Here is a 24,234-nt window from a genome sequence, read left to right as displayed (position 1 = left end):
GGGTTTGATCTGTGAACTTTCTGCACTGAAACCAAGTGCACTAAACACTTGGCCACCACCCCTGCCACCTAGGTAATAAGTATTATACAGCTGCTTCATTTTTTTTTAATGTTTTTGTATCGTAACATTGCACACCACACTCATGAATGTTTACTAAGATCACATTAAAACCTAAATGTTTTTGACAGCTTAGTAATTGCACTAACAATGTATCAGCTGTATTTTCTCCCATTTATCTGTGCATATATCATTCTGAGTCACAGCTAGCTCATACCATGAAGAATATGTACAATTTTAATATTGCAGCAGTGATTTGCTGCCACCCCGAATTAAGGTAAACACACAATGCAACCATCAAGGAAACTGTCAAATAATTAAAATTGTCTGCAAAGACAACAAGGAGGCAAACAAAAATGGTGAGGGGAAAAAAATAAACATGTTTAATAGAGGGGACACTCACAATGATAGCAGCAAGCATAGATGGTAATGTGAACTTGGCCTGAAGAAGTTGGCCCCGAGAGAACTGGGTCTTTTATTATTAATTTACACCTGTTGTAGCCTGTATTTCACTTGAGAAAGCAAAACATTAATTCAGCAATCTGCAAAGATATTTAACATCATGTTCATTGTCACTGAAATAATAAAAATGTGATGCCTGAAGAAATGACCAAAAAAAAAAAAAAAAGTTGGTGATGATCATATCAGCTAGCTAAGCCCAAATGGATTTTTCTAAAATGTAGAAAATGAATGAATGAATGTTAACGTCTAACATATTAATCATATTCACTAGCTTAGTCTGCAAATTTATTTCATATTCAGGGTTCTCACCAGTATTTTTTCACAGCTTAGGGGTGAACTTTGCGAGGCATAGATGAGTATGACGAGCGCTGCAGGCACGAATATTGTATATTTTGAAATGTATAACCCCTTGAAACACTAATTCCAGCATTTTGAGGTCCACTTTGTGTTGCTAACTGGGATGGTAATAACATGCGACGTCCTTTAAAAAGGAAAAAACAAAACAGAAAAGCCCCCTATGCTGGTTAAATCACAGCATAGGGGCCCCCTATGCTAAACTGCGCTGGCAGGAACCCTGATATTAAACCTATTGTTTGCTGTATTTCTTTGTTTTAGCTAACTGGATCTGCACTGAATAATTTTGTACAGTATTTTATTTACAATCACATTCATGCCTGATTGTGTCTTTTTCACATTTGTAGCATCTTTAATTGGCATAGTATAAGGGCTGACTTCTCTCCTGGGCTGAGATAGCCCTGGATAGAGTGCACACCTGGAGCTGATTTCTCTGCATAGGCAAATGGGTTTAGGGCCATATTGAGCAAATGTGAATCACATGAATATGTGAGTGTACATTCACATGGGAAAGCTAGAATACTGTGTAGAGTGTAACCGATGCAGTTGTGTGAAAGTGCAAATGATTATGAGGAGTTGCATCAGTGCCACACAGCCCCCAAACTGCAGGGGCGGCCGTGGGCAGAGAAGGGCTCGACAGCTATGACAAGCAGCACAGAGTGCCACTGAAGGTGGGGACATACACAATAATAGGACCAGTGCCAAGCACAACAAGGGTGTTCCCATTCATCCCTGCAGGCAGCAGCTATAGGGCACAAGCCCGTAGTCCAAATGCCAGACAGGACCTGAAACCCCACAGAGAGAGAGGGTCAATGCCCCGTCTGGTACAGACCATTGACACGTGATCCGGCGGCACCTCCAAGCACTGCTGTGCTGCGTGTTCCATTGTTGTCAATGAGGGGACGAAGGAAAATTCCACCACTGCTGGCTGGTAGTTGTCGTACACCACGATGGTAGTACATGGTGTTTGAAAGGTTCAAATGTTTCAATTTCTTCTGCTTGCCACAGCAACAAACACAAACTGGATGTTTTACCTGTAATTATGGGGGAAAGGCTGCTGTGTAGACAGCCAGGTAGTTGGGTATACATGACAGACCTGTTTTGTAACTGTTAGAATGGCCTAAGCAGTGGGTCGCCCCTCTGAGTCTGGTCTGGTTGAGGTTTCTTTCTTAATATTATCAGAGGGACTTTTTGCTTACCACTGTCACTTGTGTTGGGGTTGGTAAGGTTAGACCTTACTTGTGTGAAGTGCCTTGAGGCAGGCAGCTTTGTTGTGATTTGGTGCTATATAAAATGAAGTAAATTGAATCAAAAAATTTTAATTGGATAAATTAAGGTGCAACAAAATTGAGCTTCCTGTTTTTAGTATAAAATTATTGGTGCCACCTCCTTGACTAAAGCGCCTCTCCCTCGATCACTCAGTTTAGCCATGCGGCCAGCTCTAGGAAGGGTCCTGGTGGATCTGAACTTCTTCCATTTACAGATGATGGAGGCCACTGTTCTCATCGGGACCTTCCGAGCAGTAGAAATGTTTCTGTACCTTTCCCCAGATTTGTGCCTTGAGACAATCCTGTCTCTGAGGTCTACAGGCAGTTCCTTTGACTTCATGCTTGGTTTTTGCTCTGACATGCACTGTCAACTGTGGGACCTCATATGTAGACAGGTGTGTCCCTTTCCAAATCATGTCCAGTCAACTGAATTAACCCCAGGTGGGCTCCAGTTAAGCTGTCGAAACATTTCACGGATGATCAGTGGAAACAAGATGCACCTGAGCTCAGTTTTGAGCTTCTTTTACATGTAGTTTCTTAGTTTTTTATATTTAATAAATTTGGAAAATCTCAAAACCCCTTTTTCACATTGTCATTATAGATTATTGTGTGTAGAATTTTGAAATAATTTTTTTTAATGAATTTTGGAATAAGGCTGTAACATAAAATGTGAATACTTTCCAGACGCACTGTACACTATGTTAAATCTGTGTCAAGTAAGCAGTTCTCAAAATTTGAATGACTGTGCATGGAGAGTAGTGAGGAAAGCCAAAAAACATCCATGACAATTCTGAAGGAGTTACCAGCTGGTGAGGATTGGCTTGCATCTCCCATGGTCTTTCTGGCAAACTGTAGCTGAAATTTCACATCTTTTTAAGAAAATCCTTTTCTGTGGCACTTGACCATGACTCTATAAATGGCAGTGCAACAGTTAAAAGTTCCACTGCGCACAGTTTGTCTCATCACAACCACAGACACCTATATTTTGTCAGCGTTGCCTGGATGTCTTGTGGCTTTCCTCAGTAGTGTCCTTGCATGGTCACTGCAGGCAGTGTCTCCTCCAGACAGCTTTGACAGGGACATGTTGATGTATCCATCCCTTCTCTGAAGAAAACTGGTTGTAAATTTGATCATTTAGTTGGTATACTTATGCCATTGTTTTGCTTTTATAGTTTCATTTTATTTATGCCATGTTGCAGACATTAGTTGTCATTGGGAGTTTCAAAGGCTTGAATTATTTATTTGTTACTGTGATGTTATTACAAAATTCAGATGTGGAAAAGCAAAAGGGTACACAGGCCTTTACTACCACAGTAAGTGGTAAAACAAGACTACTTTCAACAGTAGGAAATGTCATCTGTCCGCTGTGTCTCTCCTAAACTGCTGTCTTTTGTTGGTTGTGCTTGGTGGTCTATGACAACAAGGTATCAGGAGGTTAGGGGTGGATTTCAATTAAAATTAGCAAAGGGGCAGGCCTTGTTTGGGTCAATAATGAAAAAAAAATGCTTGCTTGGGGTGAATCTTCTATTATGAAGAAGATAGAATTGTGCAATAGAAAACGTGTTTTAATGTACAAATGATGTAGGGTAATATAAGTTTATACTTCTGCCTACTCATTTTCAAACATGTGAAGATGCCAATAATGACAAAATAATGCTAATGACAAAACATGTTTGAAATGAATGAATAAATGTAAATGAAATGAAAGGATTTCTGAGTGCCGTTTTAGGGTTGCATCTGGCGATTTTCATAAATGTGTTGGTTATGTTCGCCATGAACTGATTAGTTGTTTGTTCCAGAAAATGGTGAAACATGTTGATCAGTGTCTCCTAAAACCCAGGATGATCTCTGTAAATGTTTTGTCCACAACTCCAAGATGGGAACTTCTCAGTATAGGATCCACTCGTCCTAGTCCTGGTATTAAGGAAAGCATGTTGAAGTTGTTTACATTTATGATAGGCTATATGTTGCACTAAAGTAGGTTAAGTAATGTGTGACAATTAAAAAAAATAGTGTGTCAATTTAAAAAAAAAAACATTTAATTATGGAAAATTACCATGATTTGTTGATTTTCAATTCAACAGATTTATAGACAACAGTATAATTAATGGTGTATGTCACAATAATATTTATTTTTGTAAATTGAACAAAACGATCTGGTTTGTTAGCTATTTTGAAAGTATTAGATTTATTTGTGGACTTTAAAATCAGTTTGGGATTGTAATATTAGACCATCAAATGATATAAAGAGGTGGACACAATAAAATTTGGGTTTCAAAAAAAGATCCTAGAAATGATTGAATTATAAAAATACGTAGTTGGTGAATTAATGGATTGTGAATGGTTAATAGATTATTCATTGCATCTCTGATGCCATTTTCACTTTGAAATTATTTTTTTCAAATGGAATGGATGTCAGTGTCTGTTAGACCAATAATGGCTGAATTGCTGTTTTTGGTACATGTCTTTGGTTTAATGTTGATGTTTGTGTTTACTTTTTCTTTCTTTTTTTCTCTCTACTTGGCCTCACACAGTTGTAATGACTTTTATGTCCTGAAGACTAGGCTTCAGTATTTACGATTAATTAAAAATTAATTTGTGTCTGTACTAACATGTATTGTTGTCTGTGTTTGGACAGTTTGATTACTGTGAACATCAGTATGGAGGGCGTGATAGATTCAGGTAAACTGAAGTCTTAATTTGCACTGTAATTAGCAAATTGTTGATATGGAAGATCATGAAAGAGAACTTGGGATCTTTTTTCCCTTCTTTCCTTTCTGTAGTGGAGCATCAGAGCACGGCCTTGTCAGAAGAGGCGAGCATCAGGCCAACCCTAACACAGGTTAAAAAATCATGGGGCTTCAGGAGGACAACCATTGCTCGTAGAGAGTTCATAGAGGAGGTTGGTGACTTAACTCGCAGTCCACCACCTGTGCGGAAAATCAGAGGTCGCAGAACTAGGGGGGCACACCAAAGCACTCCACAAACCCAGGCTGTTCAAAAGGCCTAGTCGTGCAACTAGAAGTGTTATAGATGAGCTTGAGTGGTCTGCTCCTTCCTCACCAGTATCAGAGGACCCCAAACCAGCCCCAGAAGCTTCAGGAGGAGGGAAATTTGACCCTATCTTATGGCAGGATTTTGGGTCTGCCTTCCACACTGCATTCTCATTGCTTGGTGGGGATGATGGTTTGTCGATGGGTGCATCGGACACACTGCCACAATCCAACAGATTTGAAGCCACTCATGCCATAGAAATAGCTCCACAGGCTACCTGTGAAACTGCTCTGCCTGATAGTCTAGACTGTGCTGTTGATACGGAAATCTTGGAGTCTGTTGCTCCAGACCATGTTGAGGATGGTGACTTTGGCGATATGCTGTTGATCTCGAGTCAAGAAGAAGATAGTGATGATATGACACTCATACAGATTAAGGAGCAGCTGGCATCAAAGGGCAGGGTGACGGACACAAGAGCTAGAGGTGGCAAAGGTGGAAGAGGAAAGGCCAGAGGAAGGGGGAGAGGCAGAGGAAGAGGTAGAGGAAAAGGTAAAGGAAGGGGTAGAGGGAGGGCAAAGCCAGTTGACCTCGAGTCTGTTGTGATAGACGATGAAGATAGTGATGAACTGGTGGTGCTTGTTCGACCAGCTGGACAGCAGTTGCAAGAGGAAGACAAAGAAGGAAGTCCACTTAGGCCTGCCCACATACATGCATCTCAGAGACTTCCTGAGCAATCACCTTCAGATTGCATAGTCATAGACACTGATTTAGACCAGATTATTGATGCTATTCCAGGCCAGTATGATGATGCACCAGAGGAGGAGGACGAACGAGACCACCATGATAAGGATACGAAATATGTAAACGTATCAGACATCGAGGGTTATGATTCTAATGCTCTCTACTGTATCTGTCGGCAAAAATCCAATGGAAGGTAGGTTTTTGTAATATTTTTTTTCTTTTTAGAACAAGCTGTCTTGAACTGAGCTGCTTGTTTGCTTACCTAAACCAGCTGTCAGTTTCACTTCTTGGTTTCCCTTATTTGTTCTGTCACACTTTCTGGGTCTAGGTTCATGATCTGCTGTGACAGTTGCCAGGAGTGGTTCCATGGTGACTGTGTTGGCATTACTGAGACACAGGGCCATAAAATGGAAGAAAGTAAGCAAGAGTATATCTGTCCTCCATGCACTACCAGGAACTTGGCCCAGCTTGTATCCGAGTCCCTTCCTCAGCCACAGCCTAAATTTAGCCATCCTGAATTCATGACACCAAGTCCTGCTGTTGAAGAAGGGGAGGCACACAGAGAGCAGAAATCTCTCAAGGTTAGACTTTTAGTTGAAATGTGAGCAGTTTTCAGTCATCTCATTGCTTGAATTCAATTTTGTATTGATATTGTGCCAAATCAAAAGAGCTGCAAAAGAGCAGGTTCACCAGCGACCACTCATAATGACAACAAAAGTAGTTCTCATCATATTTCCTCAACTGACTTTTGGGTGAAATGCTTTATGGGACAGAGAATGTTTTACTATGATTATTACAGCCATAGTATATAGGCTTTATTTATTTATTTTTTTAAACTGAGGTAAAAATGCGACTCATGGTGGTGTAACTCATGTTTGCTGTGGCCCTCACCCACTTTGCCTCAATTCGGATGATGGACTGCTTCAAGTTTCGATCACATAAACATTGTCAAATGTATATGTGTTGTCTTTAATTTTGATGTGTGCCATTATTACGGTAAACAATAATTGTGGATTAATTGCTGTAGTTTGTCTGAGGTAATTAGAGTGTAGAGGTAATTGGAGTGTAAACGTAATCTCGTTGTTGCATTTGTAATGACAATGATAATAAATCTCATTCCATTACATTCCAAACGTCATTGACTGATTTGTGTGGCCTTGTGGTCTGACATTCCAATCTGATTCCAGGAGAGCGTTGTTGTGGAAGTACAGTTGCCTGTGAAAATGGAGCCTGAATCGGAAGTTGAGATGGAGATAGATGAATCTCTTCCTCTCTGCACTGGACCTGGGTGCTCCAAACAGGCTTTACCAGAATCTGTTTACTGTGGAACTGACTGCATACTTCAGCATGCAGCTTTTACTATGAAGTCGCTCTCTGGCACAAACGTGCCCGTGTCAAGAGGACAAACAGAGGAAAATGCTTCTTCTATAAAGGTAAGCTTTTTTTAAACAAGATAACAAAGAACTTATGCTCGTGTTATAAATCTTTTCAGTAAACACTGGGGTCACCTGGGGTCATGTGTAAAACTGTGGAGTGACAGCTAAAACTAGAAACAGGTGAAAAATGTATCTCTTTTTTTGCAGTGACGAAGCTGTCTGCACACAAGGTCCTCTTTTATAAATCTAATTGTGAAATTGTATTGCATGAGCCTGCTTTCTACTTACATGTTTAGAGTAATTATTTGTAAATAGAAATGGTGTGTGCACCAGAGGTCATTAGACATGATGGTGGAGGGAGAAAAACTGATGAACCCTGGGTGTCACTGTTTGGGTAATCGATACACCTGATCAGCAAGATGGCGAAAAGGATTATGTTGCATTTGATGGTACTGGTTCTGAAATCTCAGACAAAAGAAAAGCTCCTGAATGGGGAAAATGCAGTAGAGGCTATCAGCTATAAGCCATAACTTCCCAAAAAACTTTACAGGCAGTTGTCTATGACAGCAACGTGTATGCTGCTGGATGCATGTTGCGTATATTGTCGTTCTGAAGAATATCGTAACTTGGCTCATGTGCTGAAGCACTTTAATGCACATACACACAACCGCTACGATAAGACACTTTTATATCTCACAATGGAAAAAATCATGCTAAAGGATAAGCACGTTAATTTGTATGTTCATAAATCTTTGGATAATAGCGACCCCTGCTGTTGGATTTCAAGGTCTGTAACGCGTGTGTATTTTGTTAACAAACAGGGAGCCCTGAGCACACTGATCTTCTAATAAGCTAATAAGCAGAAAATGAGAAGTTTCACCAATGGGAGTAAGTTGGAAAATATATACACACACATGTATATGTGTAACACATAACCTGACGTCCTAACAGACTGCTATTATTTGTCAAGGAAATTTCTAAAGGAAATAGGGCTGGACGCAAAAAATGGGAGAATTTGAAAAAGAAATATAAGGTTAACAGAACTAGATGCAGCCCATAAGATACATACAGGTGCTGGTAATATAATTAGAATATCATGAAAAAGTTGATTTATTTCAGTAATTCCATTCAAAAAGTGAAACTTGTATAATGTGTACATTCATTCCACACAGACTGATATATTTCAAGTGTTTATTTATTTTAATTACTAATCAATCAATTAATGATTAATCAAACAATATTAATTATTACTATTATTGATCAATTATTATTAGTATTATTAACATTAATTAATTATTAATTAATTAATACTATTATTGTAAATTACAAATTAATTAAATTAACATGACATGATTGCGATACGTCGAAGAAATCTGTGACTTCTATTTCTTTGTATTTACGCAGAAAGGCAAGAAAATAAAAATAGCAAACAGGCTACTGCCACAAGTTGCATTTCGGTTGGCATGTTAACAAACAGTGTAGACGGCAATTTGACATGGGCAGTTTCTTTTTTTTCTCTTAAGGCGGAGGGGTGTCTCATTTCACAGGGCTAGAGGCATACTCCTTCACCTTACCCCTTGTTTCAAAGGGGTAGGCATAGGCGTAGGGGTAGGGCCAAGGGGAAGGGGTACAAAAGAGAATTAAGATTGGGGTAAAAATGGATAAAACTGATGAGTGAAGGTTAGTTTTTTTAAGAAGAGGTCGATCCACAGCCTGTTTAAAAGCAGCTGGAACTGACCCTGAGCTAAGACAAAAGTTGATAAAAGTTAGGAGACCCGTCCTGACAGTATTAAATAAACCTCTTTAAAGCACCTTAGGTGGAACAACAGCTAAAGGACAAATTGTAGGTTTTGTGTGTTTCGCTACCTCACTAAGGGACGAAAGAGGGATGGGCAACTTTGTTTAATTTAATATTCGTCCATTTCTGCATTTCAGGCCTGCAATAATTCCCAAAAAGTTGCGACGCTGAAGCATTTACCATTTTGTATTGTTGCCGTTCTTTCCCACAACACTTTAAAGATATATTGGCATTGAGGATACCAAACAGTGAAGCATGTCAAGTGTTATTTTGTCCCATTCTTCCTGTAAAGATGCATTAAGGAGTGCAACGGTAGACAGTTGTTGTCGTTGCTTGTTTTGTTTGTTGCAAAATCCTACACAAATTGTCTGTTGGGGACAGGTCAGAGCTGCAGGTGGACCAGTCCAGTACCACCCTTTCTTCTTCCAAAGCTATGCCTTTTTAATGTATGCAGAATGTGGTTTTGCATTATGTTGTTGAAAAATAGAATGACTGCATTTATATCGTGCTTTTCCATCTGTATCAGAAGTTCAAAGCACTTTACAATGATGCCTCGCATTGACCCATTCACACAAACACACTCGCACACCAATGTCAGGGTGCTGCCATGCATGGCGTTCACTACATACTGGGAGCAACTAGGGAATTAAAAACTTTGTCCAAGGGCCCTTAGTGAGTTTCCAGGCTGACTGGGTTTTGAACCAAGGATCCTATGGTCTGAAGCCCAACACTTAACCACTAGAGCATCATCTCCCACATGGTGTCCATTTCTTCCAAAAAGCATCTGGAATAGTGATTGGTCTGGCCACAATAGATCTTGCAGTTGATTTCACGCTGATGGACGGACTGGGTGGTTTACCCGTTGTCTCTGTGATTGTTGGCATCTGAGCTGGAAGCTTATTTGTTCTTGTATAGTGCTCTGAGGTTGTAAAGGTGCCCTGACACTTGCATGACTTTGATCTGCACACTTGCACGCATATCGTCGTGATGATCCCACCCGCTGTGTTCCCAGCTGGACGCTGTGCTTTGTTCCACTGGCTGCCATGTCCTGGACGCTGTGTATATAAAATGATTTTGTAGCGGATTAACCGTTTTCTGTCCGAGTTAGCTGTTGAAAACGGCTCTAATCGCTTCCAGAATCACAGAGGAGTGCTCTAGCTGTTCCTCGCGAGCGCTGAACAACATGGAGAAAGCATTTGGAGCCTTCTAAAAAGGTAATTATTTGTCATGTTTACATTGTCATGGCTTGGTAAAAAAGCTGCATGTTCTTTCCTTCTTGTGTGCAGCTGTAAAAGTATGTTTGTAATAGATTTTACATCTCGTTATAATCGTTCAGACGAGCTGCGCTCTGATGCAGTGCGCTGACACAACAACACAACTCACACTCTTCAATTCTTTACTCGAGTTGATGAGCTCCACGTAGTGTTGGCGAGCAGATCGCGCATCTTTAAATACCACTTCACGTTTGTTGCACGGCATTTATGTGTGAAAGATTTTTTTGAACATTTCAAAATTCTCTTTGCACAGTTGCACATGCCGGCGCCCCTCTCGCGTTCAGTCTTCACACTAATGACGAGTTTCCTCTCCTGCACGACACAGTGCGTGCATCAAAGTCGTGCAAGTGTCAAGGGGCCTTAACCTTTCTGTGGTAGTTGTTGCATTCACACCTTTAACAATTAGGCACCCTTTTCACTTGTAACACACACCTAAATGGTCCCAGAGTTGATGGTAGAAAAACCTTTATAAATGGCGGATTTTCTGTCATTGTCAGTTAATCTGATAATAGTTTACTTAAAAGAAAGGGATCAAAGGGCTTCATCAGATGTTATTCTCAATCAGGAAGCTTTAGCTCTGATGTTTTTTCATGAAACTGTTCCTTAATCCCTGTCTGTCCTATGAAATTATTCACATATACCTGATAAAAATGGGGTGAGACACATAATCCATCTCTCACTGTTTTATTCCTGTTCTTTAAAGATAAAATGGCATTTGTTTTTGTTGCTACATCACAGAGTAGAAGTTAAGTTTTAACTTTTTGTTGAATGTGCCCCTGGGGTGCAGAGCCTGTGTTCTCAGCCTGCTGGGCAATATGTTTTTTCATTGTACGAGGTCTGTTAGAAAAGTATCCAACCTTATTATTTTTTTCAAAAACCATATGGATTTGAATCACGTGTGATTACATCAGACATGCTTGAACCCTCGTGGGCATGCAAGAGTTTTTTCACGCCTGTCGGTTACGTCATTCGCCTGTGGGCAGTCTTTGAGTGAGGAGTCGCCCACCCTCTTGTCAATTTTTTTCATTGTTTAGGAATGGCTCAGAGACTGCTGCTTTGTTTGATCAAAATTTTTTCAAAACTGTAAGGCACAACTGAGTGGACACCATTCGATAAATTCAGCTGGTTTTCGGTAAAAATTTTAACAGCTGATGAGAGATTTTGGTCTGGTAGTGTCGCCGTAAGGACGGCCCACGGCGCCTGACGGCGATCTGCGCTTTGAGGCGGCAGCGTCTCGCCGTTTCAAGTTGAAAACTTCCACATTTCAGGCTCTGTTGACCCAGTAAGTCGTCAGAGAACAGAGAACTTTCAGAAGAAGTCGTCATGACGAGTTTATTCGGACATTCCATTGTTAACGGACATTTTGTAATGAAAGAACGTGCGGGCAGAGTCGCATGTCGGGCCGGACCCGACCGCGGGGGGTCGCGACAGGAAAAACACCTCCGTTGGAAACCTTAACGGGCAAGTTGGAGCATGCCCAAGCTGTTAAACAATTTCTCAGTTACTCACTTGTTGAAAGCCATCAAAAGCCGCCTGAATTTTACAAATGGTTTTCAACACGGAGGTGTTTTTCCTGTCGCGGCGCACACAGATTCGCCGAGTCATCACGGAAACGACTCTGCGAATTTGCGCGCATGTCTTTCATTACAAAATGTCCTTAAACAGTGGAATGTCCGCATAAACTCCTCATGCCGGCCTCTTCTGAATCTTCTCTGTTCTCTCACGACGTCCTGGGTGAATTAAGCCTTAAATTAGGATGTTTTCAGGTCGAAACAGGCCGACGACGGCGCCTGGAAGCGCTGCAGGACGTCCCGCTCCGTGGGAAGTCCTTACAGCGACAGAAACACCCCATAATCTCTCATCAGCCGTTAAACTTTTCACCGAAAACCATCTGAATTTCTCGAATAGTGTCCACTCGGATATTCCTCACAGGTCCAGAAAAAAGTTTGATAAAGCAACGCGCCCCGTCTCGAGCAGCGTGTGAAACAAAAGTATTCAGCCGAGAGGGCGGGACCACATCTCACTCAAGGCCTGCCCACAGGGAAATGATGTCACCGACGCGTGAAAAAACTCACGCATGCGCACGAGGGTTCAAGCATGATTGGTGTAATTGCATGTCAATCAAATCCATATAGTTTTTTTTTTTTTTTTTTTATAAAACTGCCGGTTAGTTTTATAAGATACCTCGTAAATAGTGTTCCATCTGCTGCTACCATTTTTGACTCAATTTAAAACAGCAACTTTGCTAAATATTAAAAAGAGGAGTGCGTCCTCCTAATCTTTGTGAATGAGAAGACTTATCATCCAGCTGCTGCAAAATTGTTGAGATTCATGTGAATTGTAGTTTTAAACTACTGTAAAATGTAAGCAGTGGGTCCAAAAAGGAGATAATTTAAAACTTCTGGGTTTAGTGCCACAGCATCCTTCATCCATTTGTGAGCGGCAGATCATCCACAATTCAAAACATTCCACTGTTTCACACTGCTATTTAACTTGTGCCGCTAGCATTTCTTTTCTTTGTGGTCCTTCCTCTTCTCTTTCTGTTCCTTTTTTACATGCATAATGTGACTCTTTAGCTGCAAACAAACTTGGTTGTCCCTAAATTACAGTAACCTGAATGAAGATCGCTATGTTAACAGAACAGTGTCCCCACATAAAATGGAAGAGACTGTCTCAACATTCGATGTGGTGTGAAAAACGTGATGTAATTCTGCAACCTCTATATACAGCGGTGTGAAAAAGTGTTTACCCGCTTGAGCTTTTACATGTTAGAAATTTCTTTAGGACATCAGAAAACAAAACAAAAAATTCAGGCTTTGTATATTAACATTTCTAAAATTATGCCCTTTAAACTCACAGTGAATCACATCATGAAATAAAAATCTGAAAGTCAGAATGATGGTGTGAATAAGTGCATGCCCCCTTTAGTGTAGCACATGTAAACCATCACTTTTGCATCCAGTTTTCTTCAGACAAGTCAGAGGATGGATACATGAACATTCCCAAGACACTGATTATGTCTTGGACTTTATTTACATTAACTATGAAGAAATACAAACAGTGTGGGACTCTATGGTAAATCTGTGTGGAGGCGACAGTTCTCAAAAACTGAGTGACTATATAAGAAGGAGAAAAGTGAGGAAAGCCACCAAGACACCCAGACAACCCAGAAAAAGTTATAGGCTTCCCTTGCTGTGATTGGAGAAATTATGCACAGTGCAAGTTTTGAGTTTTGCATCACTAGTTATATAGCTTCATGATGAAGTGGTATAGAGGAGATTTTTATAAATGTAGCGGGATGAAAGTCCCGGGTCCCAATTGAAAAGACGTTCCCGCTAGCTTGGCTAACGGGGAGTTCCCCTTTGGCTGACCTGGTAGAGGAACGGTCTTTTGGTGCGAGCCGCGTGGGTTCGATCCCCCACCATCGTCCCGGCCACGAAGGTCCTGCTGCTTCAATCTGGCGTCATGAACAGGATGTTGATCACAGAGTATGCTAACATGGACCTGTGACTTCGGGACAAAGTAAAAAATGGTGGGGAGATGTGTAGCGGGATGAAAGTCCCGGGTCCCAATTGAAAAGACGTTCCCGCTAGCTTGGCCGCGGGGGTTCGATCCCCCACCGTCGTCCCGGCCACGAAGGTCCTGCTGCTTCATAAAAAAGAAAAGAAAACAACACTTGAAAATTCAGTTACATTTGCCAGAAGGCACATCAGAGATTCAAGCATAGATTGGATCTTTGTTGAGAGAAAATTTTCTCTGCAACTCCACTATGAAGGCATGAGTGATGATGCAAAAAACAAAACAAAAAACTATTAGTATGCATGGTTGAAGAGAGCAGCAACTTTATTTTGTAACCTTGGGTTTATTGTTGGTTATTGCTGTAAATCAACACTACAGCTGTCATCCTCAGTGATAAAGCAAGTTGTTCAGAGCCATGCCAAAAAACATTTACCATGTTTTGACACTTCAAGAAAAGAGCATTTGATGGCTTTGATGGATTATTCTAGTATTTTGTTTTTCCTTCTGGTTTAAAGTGACAAGGTAACTATAATTAGAAACTAGACTTTGCCTCTTGCCAAAGGACCATGACCCCATCACCCTTAACTGAAATAAGTGGATTTAGAAATTAGTGGATAGGTGATTGATGTCAGCAAATATGTTTCCCACAGGTTCACAGATTGGGTAAGGTGTCCGAAAAGTCAGTAGGACAGCTGAAAGAAGAATGTGAAGAGGAAAAGATGAAGGAAGATGATGAAAAGCAGAAGGCGGCTGCGTCTCTCTTAGCCTGTGACCCCAGTCTCACAGAGGTTCAGACTGCTTCCCTACCATCTTCTGAGTTTGACACAGCGTGTACGTACCAATCACCACTCATGCACATAAAAGTCATGCCATGCAAAATTCTTTATTTGGGATACTGTTTGTTATACTTTTAATAATCACACTGCATAGGTCAACGATACACAAAAAACCCCTGCACAACCATACACATGTACATAGTGCTATTTTTGTTTCCATGTACATTTATGTATGTTCTCTGTGAGAGAACTTATGAGTAGCATGAGCTGGAAGTTGGTAAGTATATCACTCTAAAATTCTTGAACTTCTCTGTCAAAAATGTGAACCACTCTCATCTGCTCAAGACTTCAGTCTTGATTGAAACACAGTTTTTAAAAAAACACTAACATAACTGGCACCAACTGTCCAAACAGCAACAACTGCATGTTTGCACTGGATAATAGTGTGGTTTATTACAGTTGAAATATTGCTCCTAAGTACTGTTTGTCTAATGAGTCAAAATATTCAAGGTCAAACCTCAATACATTGTATGTTAGTGATGTAACATATCAGGTTTTACTCACAAATCTGACAATTTTGGATTAAAAAAAAAATGTTAGGGCTTTTTTGGGGTGAGGGGCAGGATGAAACTTTGCTTTCCATTTTTAAAAACAAAACAAAATTTTCCCATGACCTTGAATGAAAACAAGGTATCCAGTGTTTAAATAATGTTTTTAAAATGCTTGTTACATTAAATTGCAATACAAATACTGCCAGGGAACACAGAACAACTGTTGTCAATGTCATAAAAAAACAAAACACAAAAGTTCATAAACCTTCCAAATTCTTTGTCAAAAAGATGTGTGTGGACTACAGAGTGGTATGACTATTGACTCTTGAACCCCATATTTGTCTTGAGTATTGCAAGTCCTGTGACTATCGGATGGAGAGCAGCCTTACAGTCAACAAGGAGCAAACACAAGAATTTTTTACTGTGTAAGAAGACAATTTAATTCACATTTGTGAAATCCTGAAATTACGTCCACAAAATAAAATTGTATATACGAAGTCTGTCCATAAAGTATCAGTGTCTATCTCGGCTTTCAATGCTTACCAGTCCAGTAAGTATCACTGAAATTGTGGAGCGCTGGACATGTCCAAACTTGTCCTCTGACACGCCGAAACAGAGGTGTTCCTTTAGCTCGCTTCCAAAGCGAATCAGTCTTTACGCGCGAAGCCTCCGCGCGGCTTTCCATGACAAAATCTTTTGTTAAAAGTGAAATCTGCCGGAAAATGGCTGATGTCCAGCTCTTGTGATAACCAGAGAAAGAGCACACGACGGTCTCGTATCCACAGAGCCATCAGCTTAGAAATGGTCCGGTGGCTTGTGCTGTGTCGTCGCAGTTCGGATCGCGGCACGCCAAGTGTCCTTAAAGGGGTCCTTAAAGCTGTACTAACAGACCTTATTCTCTGTGAAGCCCATAAAATTTTCACCGAAAGCTAGATAAATTTTTCGAATGGTTTCCAGGTGCCAGTCTCTAACAGCTTCTGAAAAAATTCTGATGGGAAAAAAACCCCAAATCATTCCGCCATTTCTAGACAATGAAAATCCGACGACAGGGCGGGACCACTCCTTCCACAAGGCGTGCTCACAGCGAATGACGTCACCGACAGGCGTGGAAAAACTCACGCATGCGCACAAGGGTTTAAGCTTGTCTGACATGAAAACATATGAATCAAATCCATATAGTTAAAAAAATAAAATAAAAAGGTACGATACTTTATGGACAGACCTCGTATGCCTGGGCAGTGTTATATGGAGGACAGGCTGTTGCCTATGCAGTAGGTCTCCCCCCTCTCCACATCACCGATGGATCCAAAGGAACAGTGAGGCCATTACAATTTGTCATAGGAGTTGCCAGAACAACAGTTATGCCCAACAACGAGCTGCCTATGGGACTCCGACTGAATTTTTCCTTCAAGGTTCACTCCTGAAGCCTTTTCCATGACGATATGGCTACAAGGCTGCAGAGTTTTCAAATCAAGAGTTTATCTTCTAGATGAGCTGTCTACCAAGGCTGATGAGTCCCATCTACTCAAGACAACTGGTTTTTAAGCACCAGTAGTAGTTCACCCTCGACCGTCTCTTGGTAAAAGCTGAAGCTAGACTAATGCCTGGTTCACACGGCAGGATTTTAAAATTATCTGTAGGTTTCCAAAACCTGAGAGATCACACACGTGGAGATAAAAAAAATCATAGATCTAACAGGTTTGGTCGTACAGTGTGTGGTGTTCAGCCACACGGTGAAGTCAATACGCCACACACAAACAGATTTCACACACGAACATTCCCAGGTCAGACAAGAAATCTTACAAAATCTCGAGATTAAACGTGACTTCAGTGTAACAGATGGAGATAGTTTGTGGACCATTTAAAATAGAGGTGGAAAACAATGATACAAAAAGAAAAGGCGTTGTTTAAAGGAGTGGAGACAGTGTGACCACCGGACTTTCTGGTAAGTCAGAACAACTGTTTTGATTTTATTTTCCGCTCCGTACATCTGTCACCTCACTTTCTGATTGGCTACACGTCACATTCAGCAGGCTGCGTGCTCGTTTGTGGTCGGGGGACACAACACACTGCAATATTGGGCCAAGACAATCCATCATGTTGAATATCCCTGATTTGCGATCGGAGCGCGCCTGTCATCCTTCCAAGCAGATCAGAGCGCTCTTAACACACCACACACGGCAGGAATATCTGATAAGATTATCTTTAGCATCATCACGGTAGCCAGGGCGTCCCTACGATTGTTCAGAAGGGGAAGATTGGGTCCGTTATCGGCCTAATTATCTTGTCATGTGACCCAGGCTTTAGTTGTCAGGCTGTTTAGAGACGTGTCTTGGGAGCATTTTATAGATAGTCAAGGTTCTCCCCAGATAATGGAACAACAGCGCCACGCCATTATACTGCCATCTAGCGTCGCTATAGTGGCGTCATCTCATGATGTTTTAGTGAGAGACTTGGTGGGAATCTATCAGCGCGCAAACCTGCTTTTGCGGAGGTCGATTCGATCAATGCTGTCTGCTGTGGGATCGATCAGATCGGAGGCTAAGAACGATGCTGCCTCTATGACAGTGAACAGGGAGGCTTTTATGAAGAAAACTGCAGAATGGAATTTGAAGTTCTTCAGGTACAGAGACACACTTTGAGATTTTGGGGCTGGATAGCGGCGTGCATTATTTCCATTCTTCTATGTTTTAAAGGACATGTCGCACTGAAATCATAACATTTCCGAGTGTTTCTGACAGCGTTTCTTAGAGGAAAACATCTCAACGCGCACTTGAATGCTGCTAACGTTAACAATAGAACCACAGATTAATTACAAAGTTTACATAAGTGTGATATCGTGTTATGATGATTCGTTTTTTTAAGTGACAACTGTTAATTTTGATGCAGTCACAGAAAAAAGAGCAGCCTCTTTCCGCTGTGCAGAAACTTAGTGCGGGTACACAATGCACGAGTGCAGTGCGTGCTGCTCCATTCCATTCTCATGTCAGGAGAGACTCTCAAAGTAAAATAAAGATAAACCCTACCAGCTTCACTGAGAAGAAGAAAAAAAAACCTGAACAGTCATCCACTTGTGATTTCCCAAGTCTGTTCCACCAAAAACAGCGTCATGGAGACATTCCACATGCACGTTCATGGCAGGACTAAAATAGTGTCCAGCGACACAATCAGTAGGGTCACCACACGTTACAATCCAAAATCCGACACTTAAAAAATTAAGAGTTTTGGTGTGAAGTGTGTCGTCTCCTGTCTATCTGTACAGTCTCTTTAAATCTGAACCTTCACTTTCAAATGAAAGCTCACAAGCTTCGTTATTGGACAAAGCAATGTTCATTTCACTGTCTGTCAGCCATGGGAATGTTTCTGCTTTTCCTAAAATGTACGTCACACGCTGAGAAATGCCGACAAATGCAGAGTAATAAGACTTTCCAGAAATGCACCTGCTGACTCGGGGAGGAGAGCTGGACCTTTTTTTTTTTTCTATTTTTATTTATTTTTTGACTATAGAGGGGTGTCAAAATCTGAATCACAAGGACAAGGTGAGATTTTCACAGTGAATGTCCCCAGCCTGGTGATATTTTGACTTGGGACTTCAAACTTTTCACATTTAAAAAAAAAAAAAAACATTTCCCTGCATAATTTTCAAAGTCTGGAATTTTCCACATTTTAAACTTTCTGTAAATTCTTTTTTCTTTCAAATAAGTTTATTTGTACATACATTTGTAACATACATTGTGTCAATGAAACACAAACATTTTAGATTAATTTAACTAATCAACAATTCAGCACAGAATCAGACCAGAAACAGTACTAAAAGATTATAATTTTTGTCTTAGGGCTTTTGGACAAAAGGTTGGATAGGACCCCAAGTGGAAACGTTGCGCGCGGTGATAGTTCCCAACAGCACCGCTATACTAAAACCCTGGATACTGGTAGCTTATCACCACTGCTGCCACCAGCTCTAACAATAAAATGACACAAACCCAAAATGTCTAAAAAGAAATGAAAGTGGAGTGAAGTTCTTAAAAACACACACACACACACAAAAACAACAATTTCACCACCAGGGTGGTGGAGTAGGTGGACCTTAAACCTGGACAGCAGCAAGCACAACGTCACTGAGCTCGGTCAGTGGAGAACAACAACGGTGGGGTATGTCCCGATCCAATGAGTTCATCTGCACTTCACTCAGAGTACACCTGTCACAGGTGTGCCAGCTCCATCAGGCATGCAGGTGCACTCTCACCACACTCCAGACAGTACACTGTCCACAACCTCACAGCAACTTAGTATAGCTTTTCTTTCAGAGTGTTGGTAAGGCCCAAAGGGAAACTTAAATGTAGACAGTGCTCTCCACTTGTCCACTGCGTGTACTTCACATCGTAGTATTTTGAATTTCTTCGCGTTGTAGGTTGGCAGTCGACTCCGCTCACGCCGATGTCCACTCTGGGTCAGACTCCTCCCGTGCTGGTCCCATACTGCCTCAGGCTCTCAGTCGTCCTTCCTCCTGTGTAGCTTCGCTCACCACCTCTGGATGTTCTCCTCGCTGCCACCTTTGGGCTGAGCTCCTCACTGCTTGTCCTGTCATTTCCTGCAACCGGGTGATCGTCCTTTCTCATCCTCATGCGACACGTCCACAGCGGTTCTGCCTTGTGGCCACACTCCTAGTCGATCTCTGTCACTACGCAGCCACCTGAGGCCATGCTCAGGCCTCGTGGCCACCCTGGGCTACACTGCCTCCAGCTGCTACTCACTCCAATACTGGCTGTATTATGACCTCCTCACCCCAACTCCCACCTGCCAGCTTCCATGTGCCAACTACCATCTTTCTCCTGTATCTTAAAAAACAAACAAACAAAAAACCATAACCCTCCTCCTCAAGCCACCGATTGGGTGCTGTTGCTCTCATTTTGTCCCTTTCCTTGCTGACAAATGTCCATCATTTCCATGAAGCTGCACATGTGGGGAAAAAAAAAATTTCGTCACATGCGGCCGTTTATATGCGTATATGCAATAAAAAAATTAATAAAAACACAAATAAAATGAAACATAATAAACTAAAAACATGCATACACAAAAAATAACTTCCATCCTGTGACAGCTGGATGTCCACATTGTTGAGAGGGTAACAATAATCATAACTTTATTAATGTAGTGCTTTCAGGTTGTTTACATGATTCCGCCCGAGCATCGACAACACTTACGAAAAGTTGCAGTCATTTTTCATTCATTTTTTTTTTCTGAAGTCAGGTGGATTTCCAGCCCTCAGAATGTCACGGGTAAGGTGCGGCACAAACTCACTGAATGATCTCAGTGAGATCAGTGCGCACATTCTGTCCTAAACGCTCGACGTTTCAAGGTGATTTTAAGTTTTTTTTTTTTTTCTTCCATGCTTGGAACATGACGTGCAATGAGCCTGCACCAGATTGCTTCCAGCAAAGTTCAAGATGCCAGCGTGTGTATAGTCTCTGGGTGGTAGAACCTGATTGCTTTTGACATACTCTTCTCACATGAATGCACAAATGTTTTTTCCTCACACACAACTGCTTTGATTTGGAATGCTTTAATTGTTAAGAAATTACCTTAGTGCAGCTTGTATTAAAAAATAAACACGACACACTCACACCTATCAATTATAATATTGACACCAATTAGATAAATACAGATGCAGACAACATTAACACCATACAATTACACATAATTAAATAATGATATAAACACTTGTATTAAAAAATAAACACAACACACTCACACCTATAAATTATACTATTGACACCAATTAGATAAATACAGATGCAGACAGCATTAACACCATACAATTACACATAATTAAATAATGATATAAACACTTGTTGTTGAAAACTATCTTAGGTAATGATGATGACATGGATAGTGATATGGATTAAGAAAAGTATAAAACTACTTTTCTCATGTTTGTATCATTATATTATCCATACTTTATTCAGCTGTTATGAAAACAATTCTTGTGCTTGATACTGAACATTCATAAAGCCAGAAAGCTGTGAGTTTCAAGAATTCTTTTCTCTTGACAAGTATTGACCAACTGGCACTATCTTAAAATAATCTTGATAAAATTAGGATTAATATCAATTGTATGGTAACCATTAGGCTGGTGGAGTGGGTGCTTGCAAAGAAAACCTGCAATCTCGCCGCCCTTTCTGGAATCAGTTGAATACCCCTGTCCTAAGGGCATACAAAAGTTCTGATTCGGGGGGGGAGTGCACATGCACCATGATCTTCTGGTACCTGGACACTTGCACTAATTTGATCCCCGCACCCTGGCGCAATTCGTCATGCCAGTGTGTCCTGCTTGATGCCACACTATATAAAATAATAATTTTGTAGGTGATCACTGATTTGCTCTCAGAACTTGGCTGATGAAACCATTCTTTCATCAGTCCCAGAGTCACAGAGAAATTACCTACAGCTACAGATTGTCTCGTGTGATTAGTGTGGTGTAGAATGCATTCGGAATCTTGTCTCAAAGGTAATTATTTATAATATATATATATTGTAATGGATTGGTAAAACGGTTGCATTTTCATTCTTTCTTGAGTTACATAATGCATCTGTAAAGTTATGTTTATTATAGCTGTAACATGTCATAATCGTTCAGATGCCCTGCGCACAATGACACACATTGACACACAGTGTTCATGACTAATTCACAAAATGAATGCGTGCCAGAAGTTTTGACCATTTCAAAATTTTCTTTGCATACTTGCACGAATCCGCACATAGTTTACAACAGTATTGCCAGAGAGTTTACTCTCTGGCATGGAAGATTGCGTGCCAGCGCGCAGATGAAATTCGGGCAAGTGTCATGGGAACTTTAGTATCACATTCCACACTTACTTGAAGCAGACATCTTACATTTGTTTTAGGTTTAAAACTTATTCAGGAAGTGAAATGTTAGTGCTTTTAAAATAATCACTAGTTGGACAACAAGTTGAACTGTTCAAGTTTAGCCTGATTAAGATGGGACTGCTGGGACTTAATAATTGAATTATTCTAAAAATGATGACAACACATCCTGCATGAAGCAAAATGATACACTTGTGGGTGTCAACTGCTTCATGTTTGAACATGTTATGAAGGCATTGTGGAAAAGCATAGTGGTTTCATCAGTTCCACATTTTCATTTTCAGAACCGTTGTAGAGGATACATGCCTACATCTGTAGGAAATAGAACAGAGATCTCCATGAATGTGCAATGAAGGCCACTGAATGCATGTTTCCATTGTAATGGAAAACTACACTAGCCAGTTTCACTGAATCTCATCTCATGCTCTCCAGTATGACACACATTTAAAGGAAACCGTAGTGGAAGAAACGTATGACACTACTTGCAGCACTCAAGTTGTCTTGTACACAGGCCACAAATGCTGTAGTGAGTTCTTTTGCAGTCCTGCTGTCTGTTCTGGCTTATAAAGGCTGTTTAATGACATGCTAGTGCTACAGTGCTGGAAACAGGTGTCACATCTTCGGACTTTGCAGTTTTCTCAGAATGAGTCATACTTACAAGGAATGGCTGCGGTGTGCAACCACCAAGGCTGCTAAACCCGGGGTTCTTCTTATACAGTTTGCTCCTGCTGATCTTGCAGAGTTGCATCCAAAATGTTGATAAATGGGGGAAAGCCACTTGAATATCAACACAATGCAGTTGATAATGTACATCCAAAAGGTTTCATATCTTTCCTTGTCCTTTACCCTGCTCCTACAGGTTTCATGAACTTTAGAAAAACACAATTTTTTTTCTCCAGCATATCACTTTATGCTGCAATATAGGTTTATCAGTCAGCGCTCGCATGCAAAGGCATCCTTCCATAAGTCATAACAACAATATTATACACACATATGGATAAATGGGACAGATTCCCAAATACCTGTTCCTGGTATGGAGATGAGCTGTGGCTGCTCCTGAGAGACACAGGGGACTACAGGATTCAACAGCACAGATCCTGGAACAAGATTACTTCTGGAGTCCATACAACAGTGTTATTATCACATTTCCATGAAGAGGATTTTGAAACGTCAACTGGCCACTCGCTATCCAGTATGCTCCATAGAGTCATCCTAGCTGGACCTTATTGCTGCTCATGTTGCACGTAAAGCAGTGTTCAGCTCGGATGGGTTGTCATTTCATCATAACCATCATCAGTGAAGTACTCCATTCTTCTGTATCTTTTGAAAAAAAACAAACACAAAATCATTCCAGAAGTAATTTGTACATATGCATAGTCTGCTCTTCTGAATCTCAGTAATCATCAACTTGTATGAATGTGAACAAGTCTGGCTTCAACGTCATTCTTTTGACACAAATGGATGGAGACAAACCCAAATTTCGCTTTCCCATGTTTGTTTTTGGTTTCAGTGCATCCTTACACAAGGCTATTATGTGCTGCTGAAAATATTTGTAGCAAATATAAAAGGTCAGAAAAGGTGGGGTCTGTTTGTAAATTTTTTTGGGGGGGAGTGGGGGGTTACGGACAGTGGTTCTTACATTGAATTCTGTTTCATTTCAGGCGGCATGATCCCAATATATTCATGTTTTGTGTGGTCAGCTGCTTTTTTGGAAGATAGGTACACTGTGGGCTCTGTAGTGGAGCAAATAACTGTAACAATTGTTCATTTCTGGAAACAAGCACCAAAACTGGCACACATACTCCTTAAATATTACGCTTTTGGAAAAAAAAACTAAGTATCCACTTGAATTTTCAATAGGCGGCCAGGTAGGAGTCACACAGGGGTTAAAATTTAAAAATGTTCCAATCATAGTGAAAGCTATACCACATTAGTTGTCTGAACATAAATATTCCAAAAATGTATAGATTGGACTATCTATGATTGCATGTTATGAGGTAAAAACAGCAAGAATGGTAACAAAGGCCAGCTTTAATTTGTACAGGGGTCAGAAGTTACATATTGTAAAAAGTGATGTAAATTATTGGTTGAGATAATAGGGTTTTAAAAAGGAATAGTTTGCACCGTGTGTCATGCTTAGTTATCGCTTTACAGGGTAGCATATGTCACATGCCATAGA

At 40.7% G+C, this 24,234-nt stretch overlaps 1 protein-coding gene across 1 annotated transcript in view; it reads left to right on the top strand.

Moving 5' to 3' along the window:
• Positions 1-24,234, top strand: part of LOC117512659 — a gene marked incomplete at its 3' end in the record, with an annotated part of 106,899 nt that overhangs the window by 17,846 nt on the left and 64,819 nt on the right. The window contains exons 2-6 of the mRNA XM_034172807.1: positions 4,780-4,823; positions 4,925-6,069; positions 6,205-6,457; positions 7,064-7,309; positions 14,494-14,674. Of these exons, the coding sequence (XP_034028698.1) occupies positions 5,336-6,069; positions 6,205-6,457; positions 7,064-7,309; positions 14,494-14,674 (1,414 nt within the window). The remainder of the gene's footprint in view (positions 1-4,779; positions 4,824-4,924; positions 6,070-6,204; positions 6,458-7,063; positions 7,310-14,493; positions 14,675-24,234) is intronic.

The sequence above is a fragment of the Thalassophryne amazonica genome, chromosome 6, assembly GCF_902500255.1.
Source record: "Thalassophryne amazonica chromosome 6, fThaAma1.1, whole genome shotgun sequence".
NCBI lineage: Eukaryota > Metazoa > Chordata > Actinopteri > Batrachoidiformes > Batrachoididae > Thalassophryne > Thalassophryne amazonica.
The sequence above is the reverse complement of the archived record's forward strand: the minus strand, read 5'-3'. Positions and strand labels throughout refer to the sequence as shown.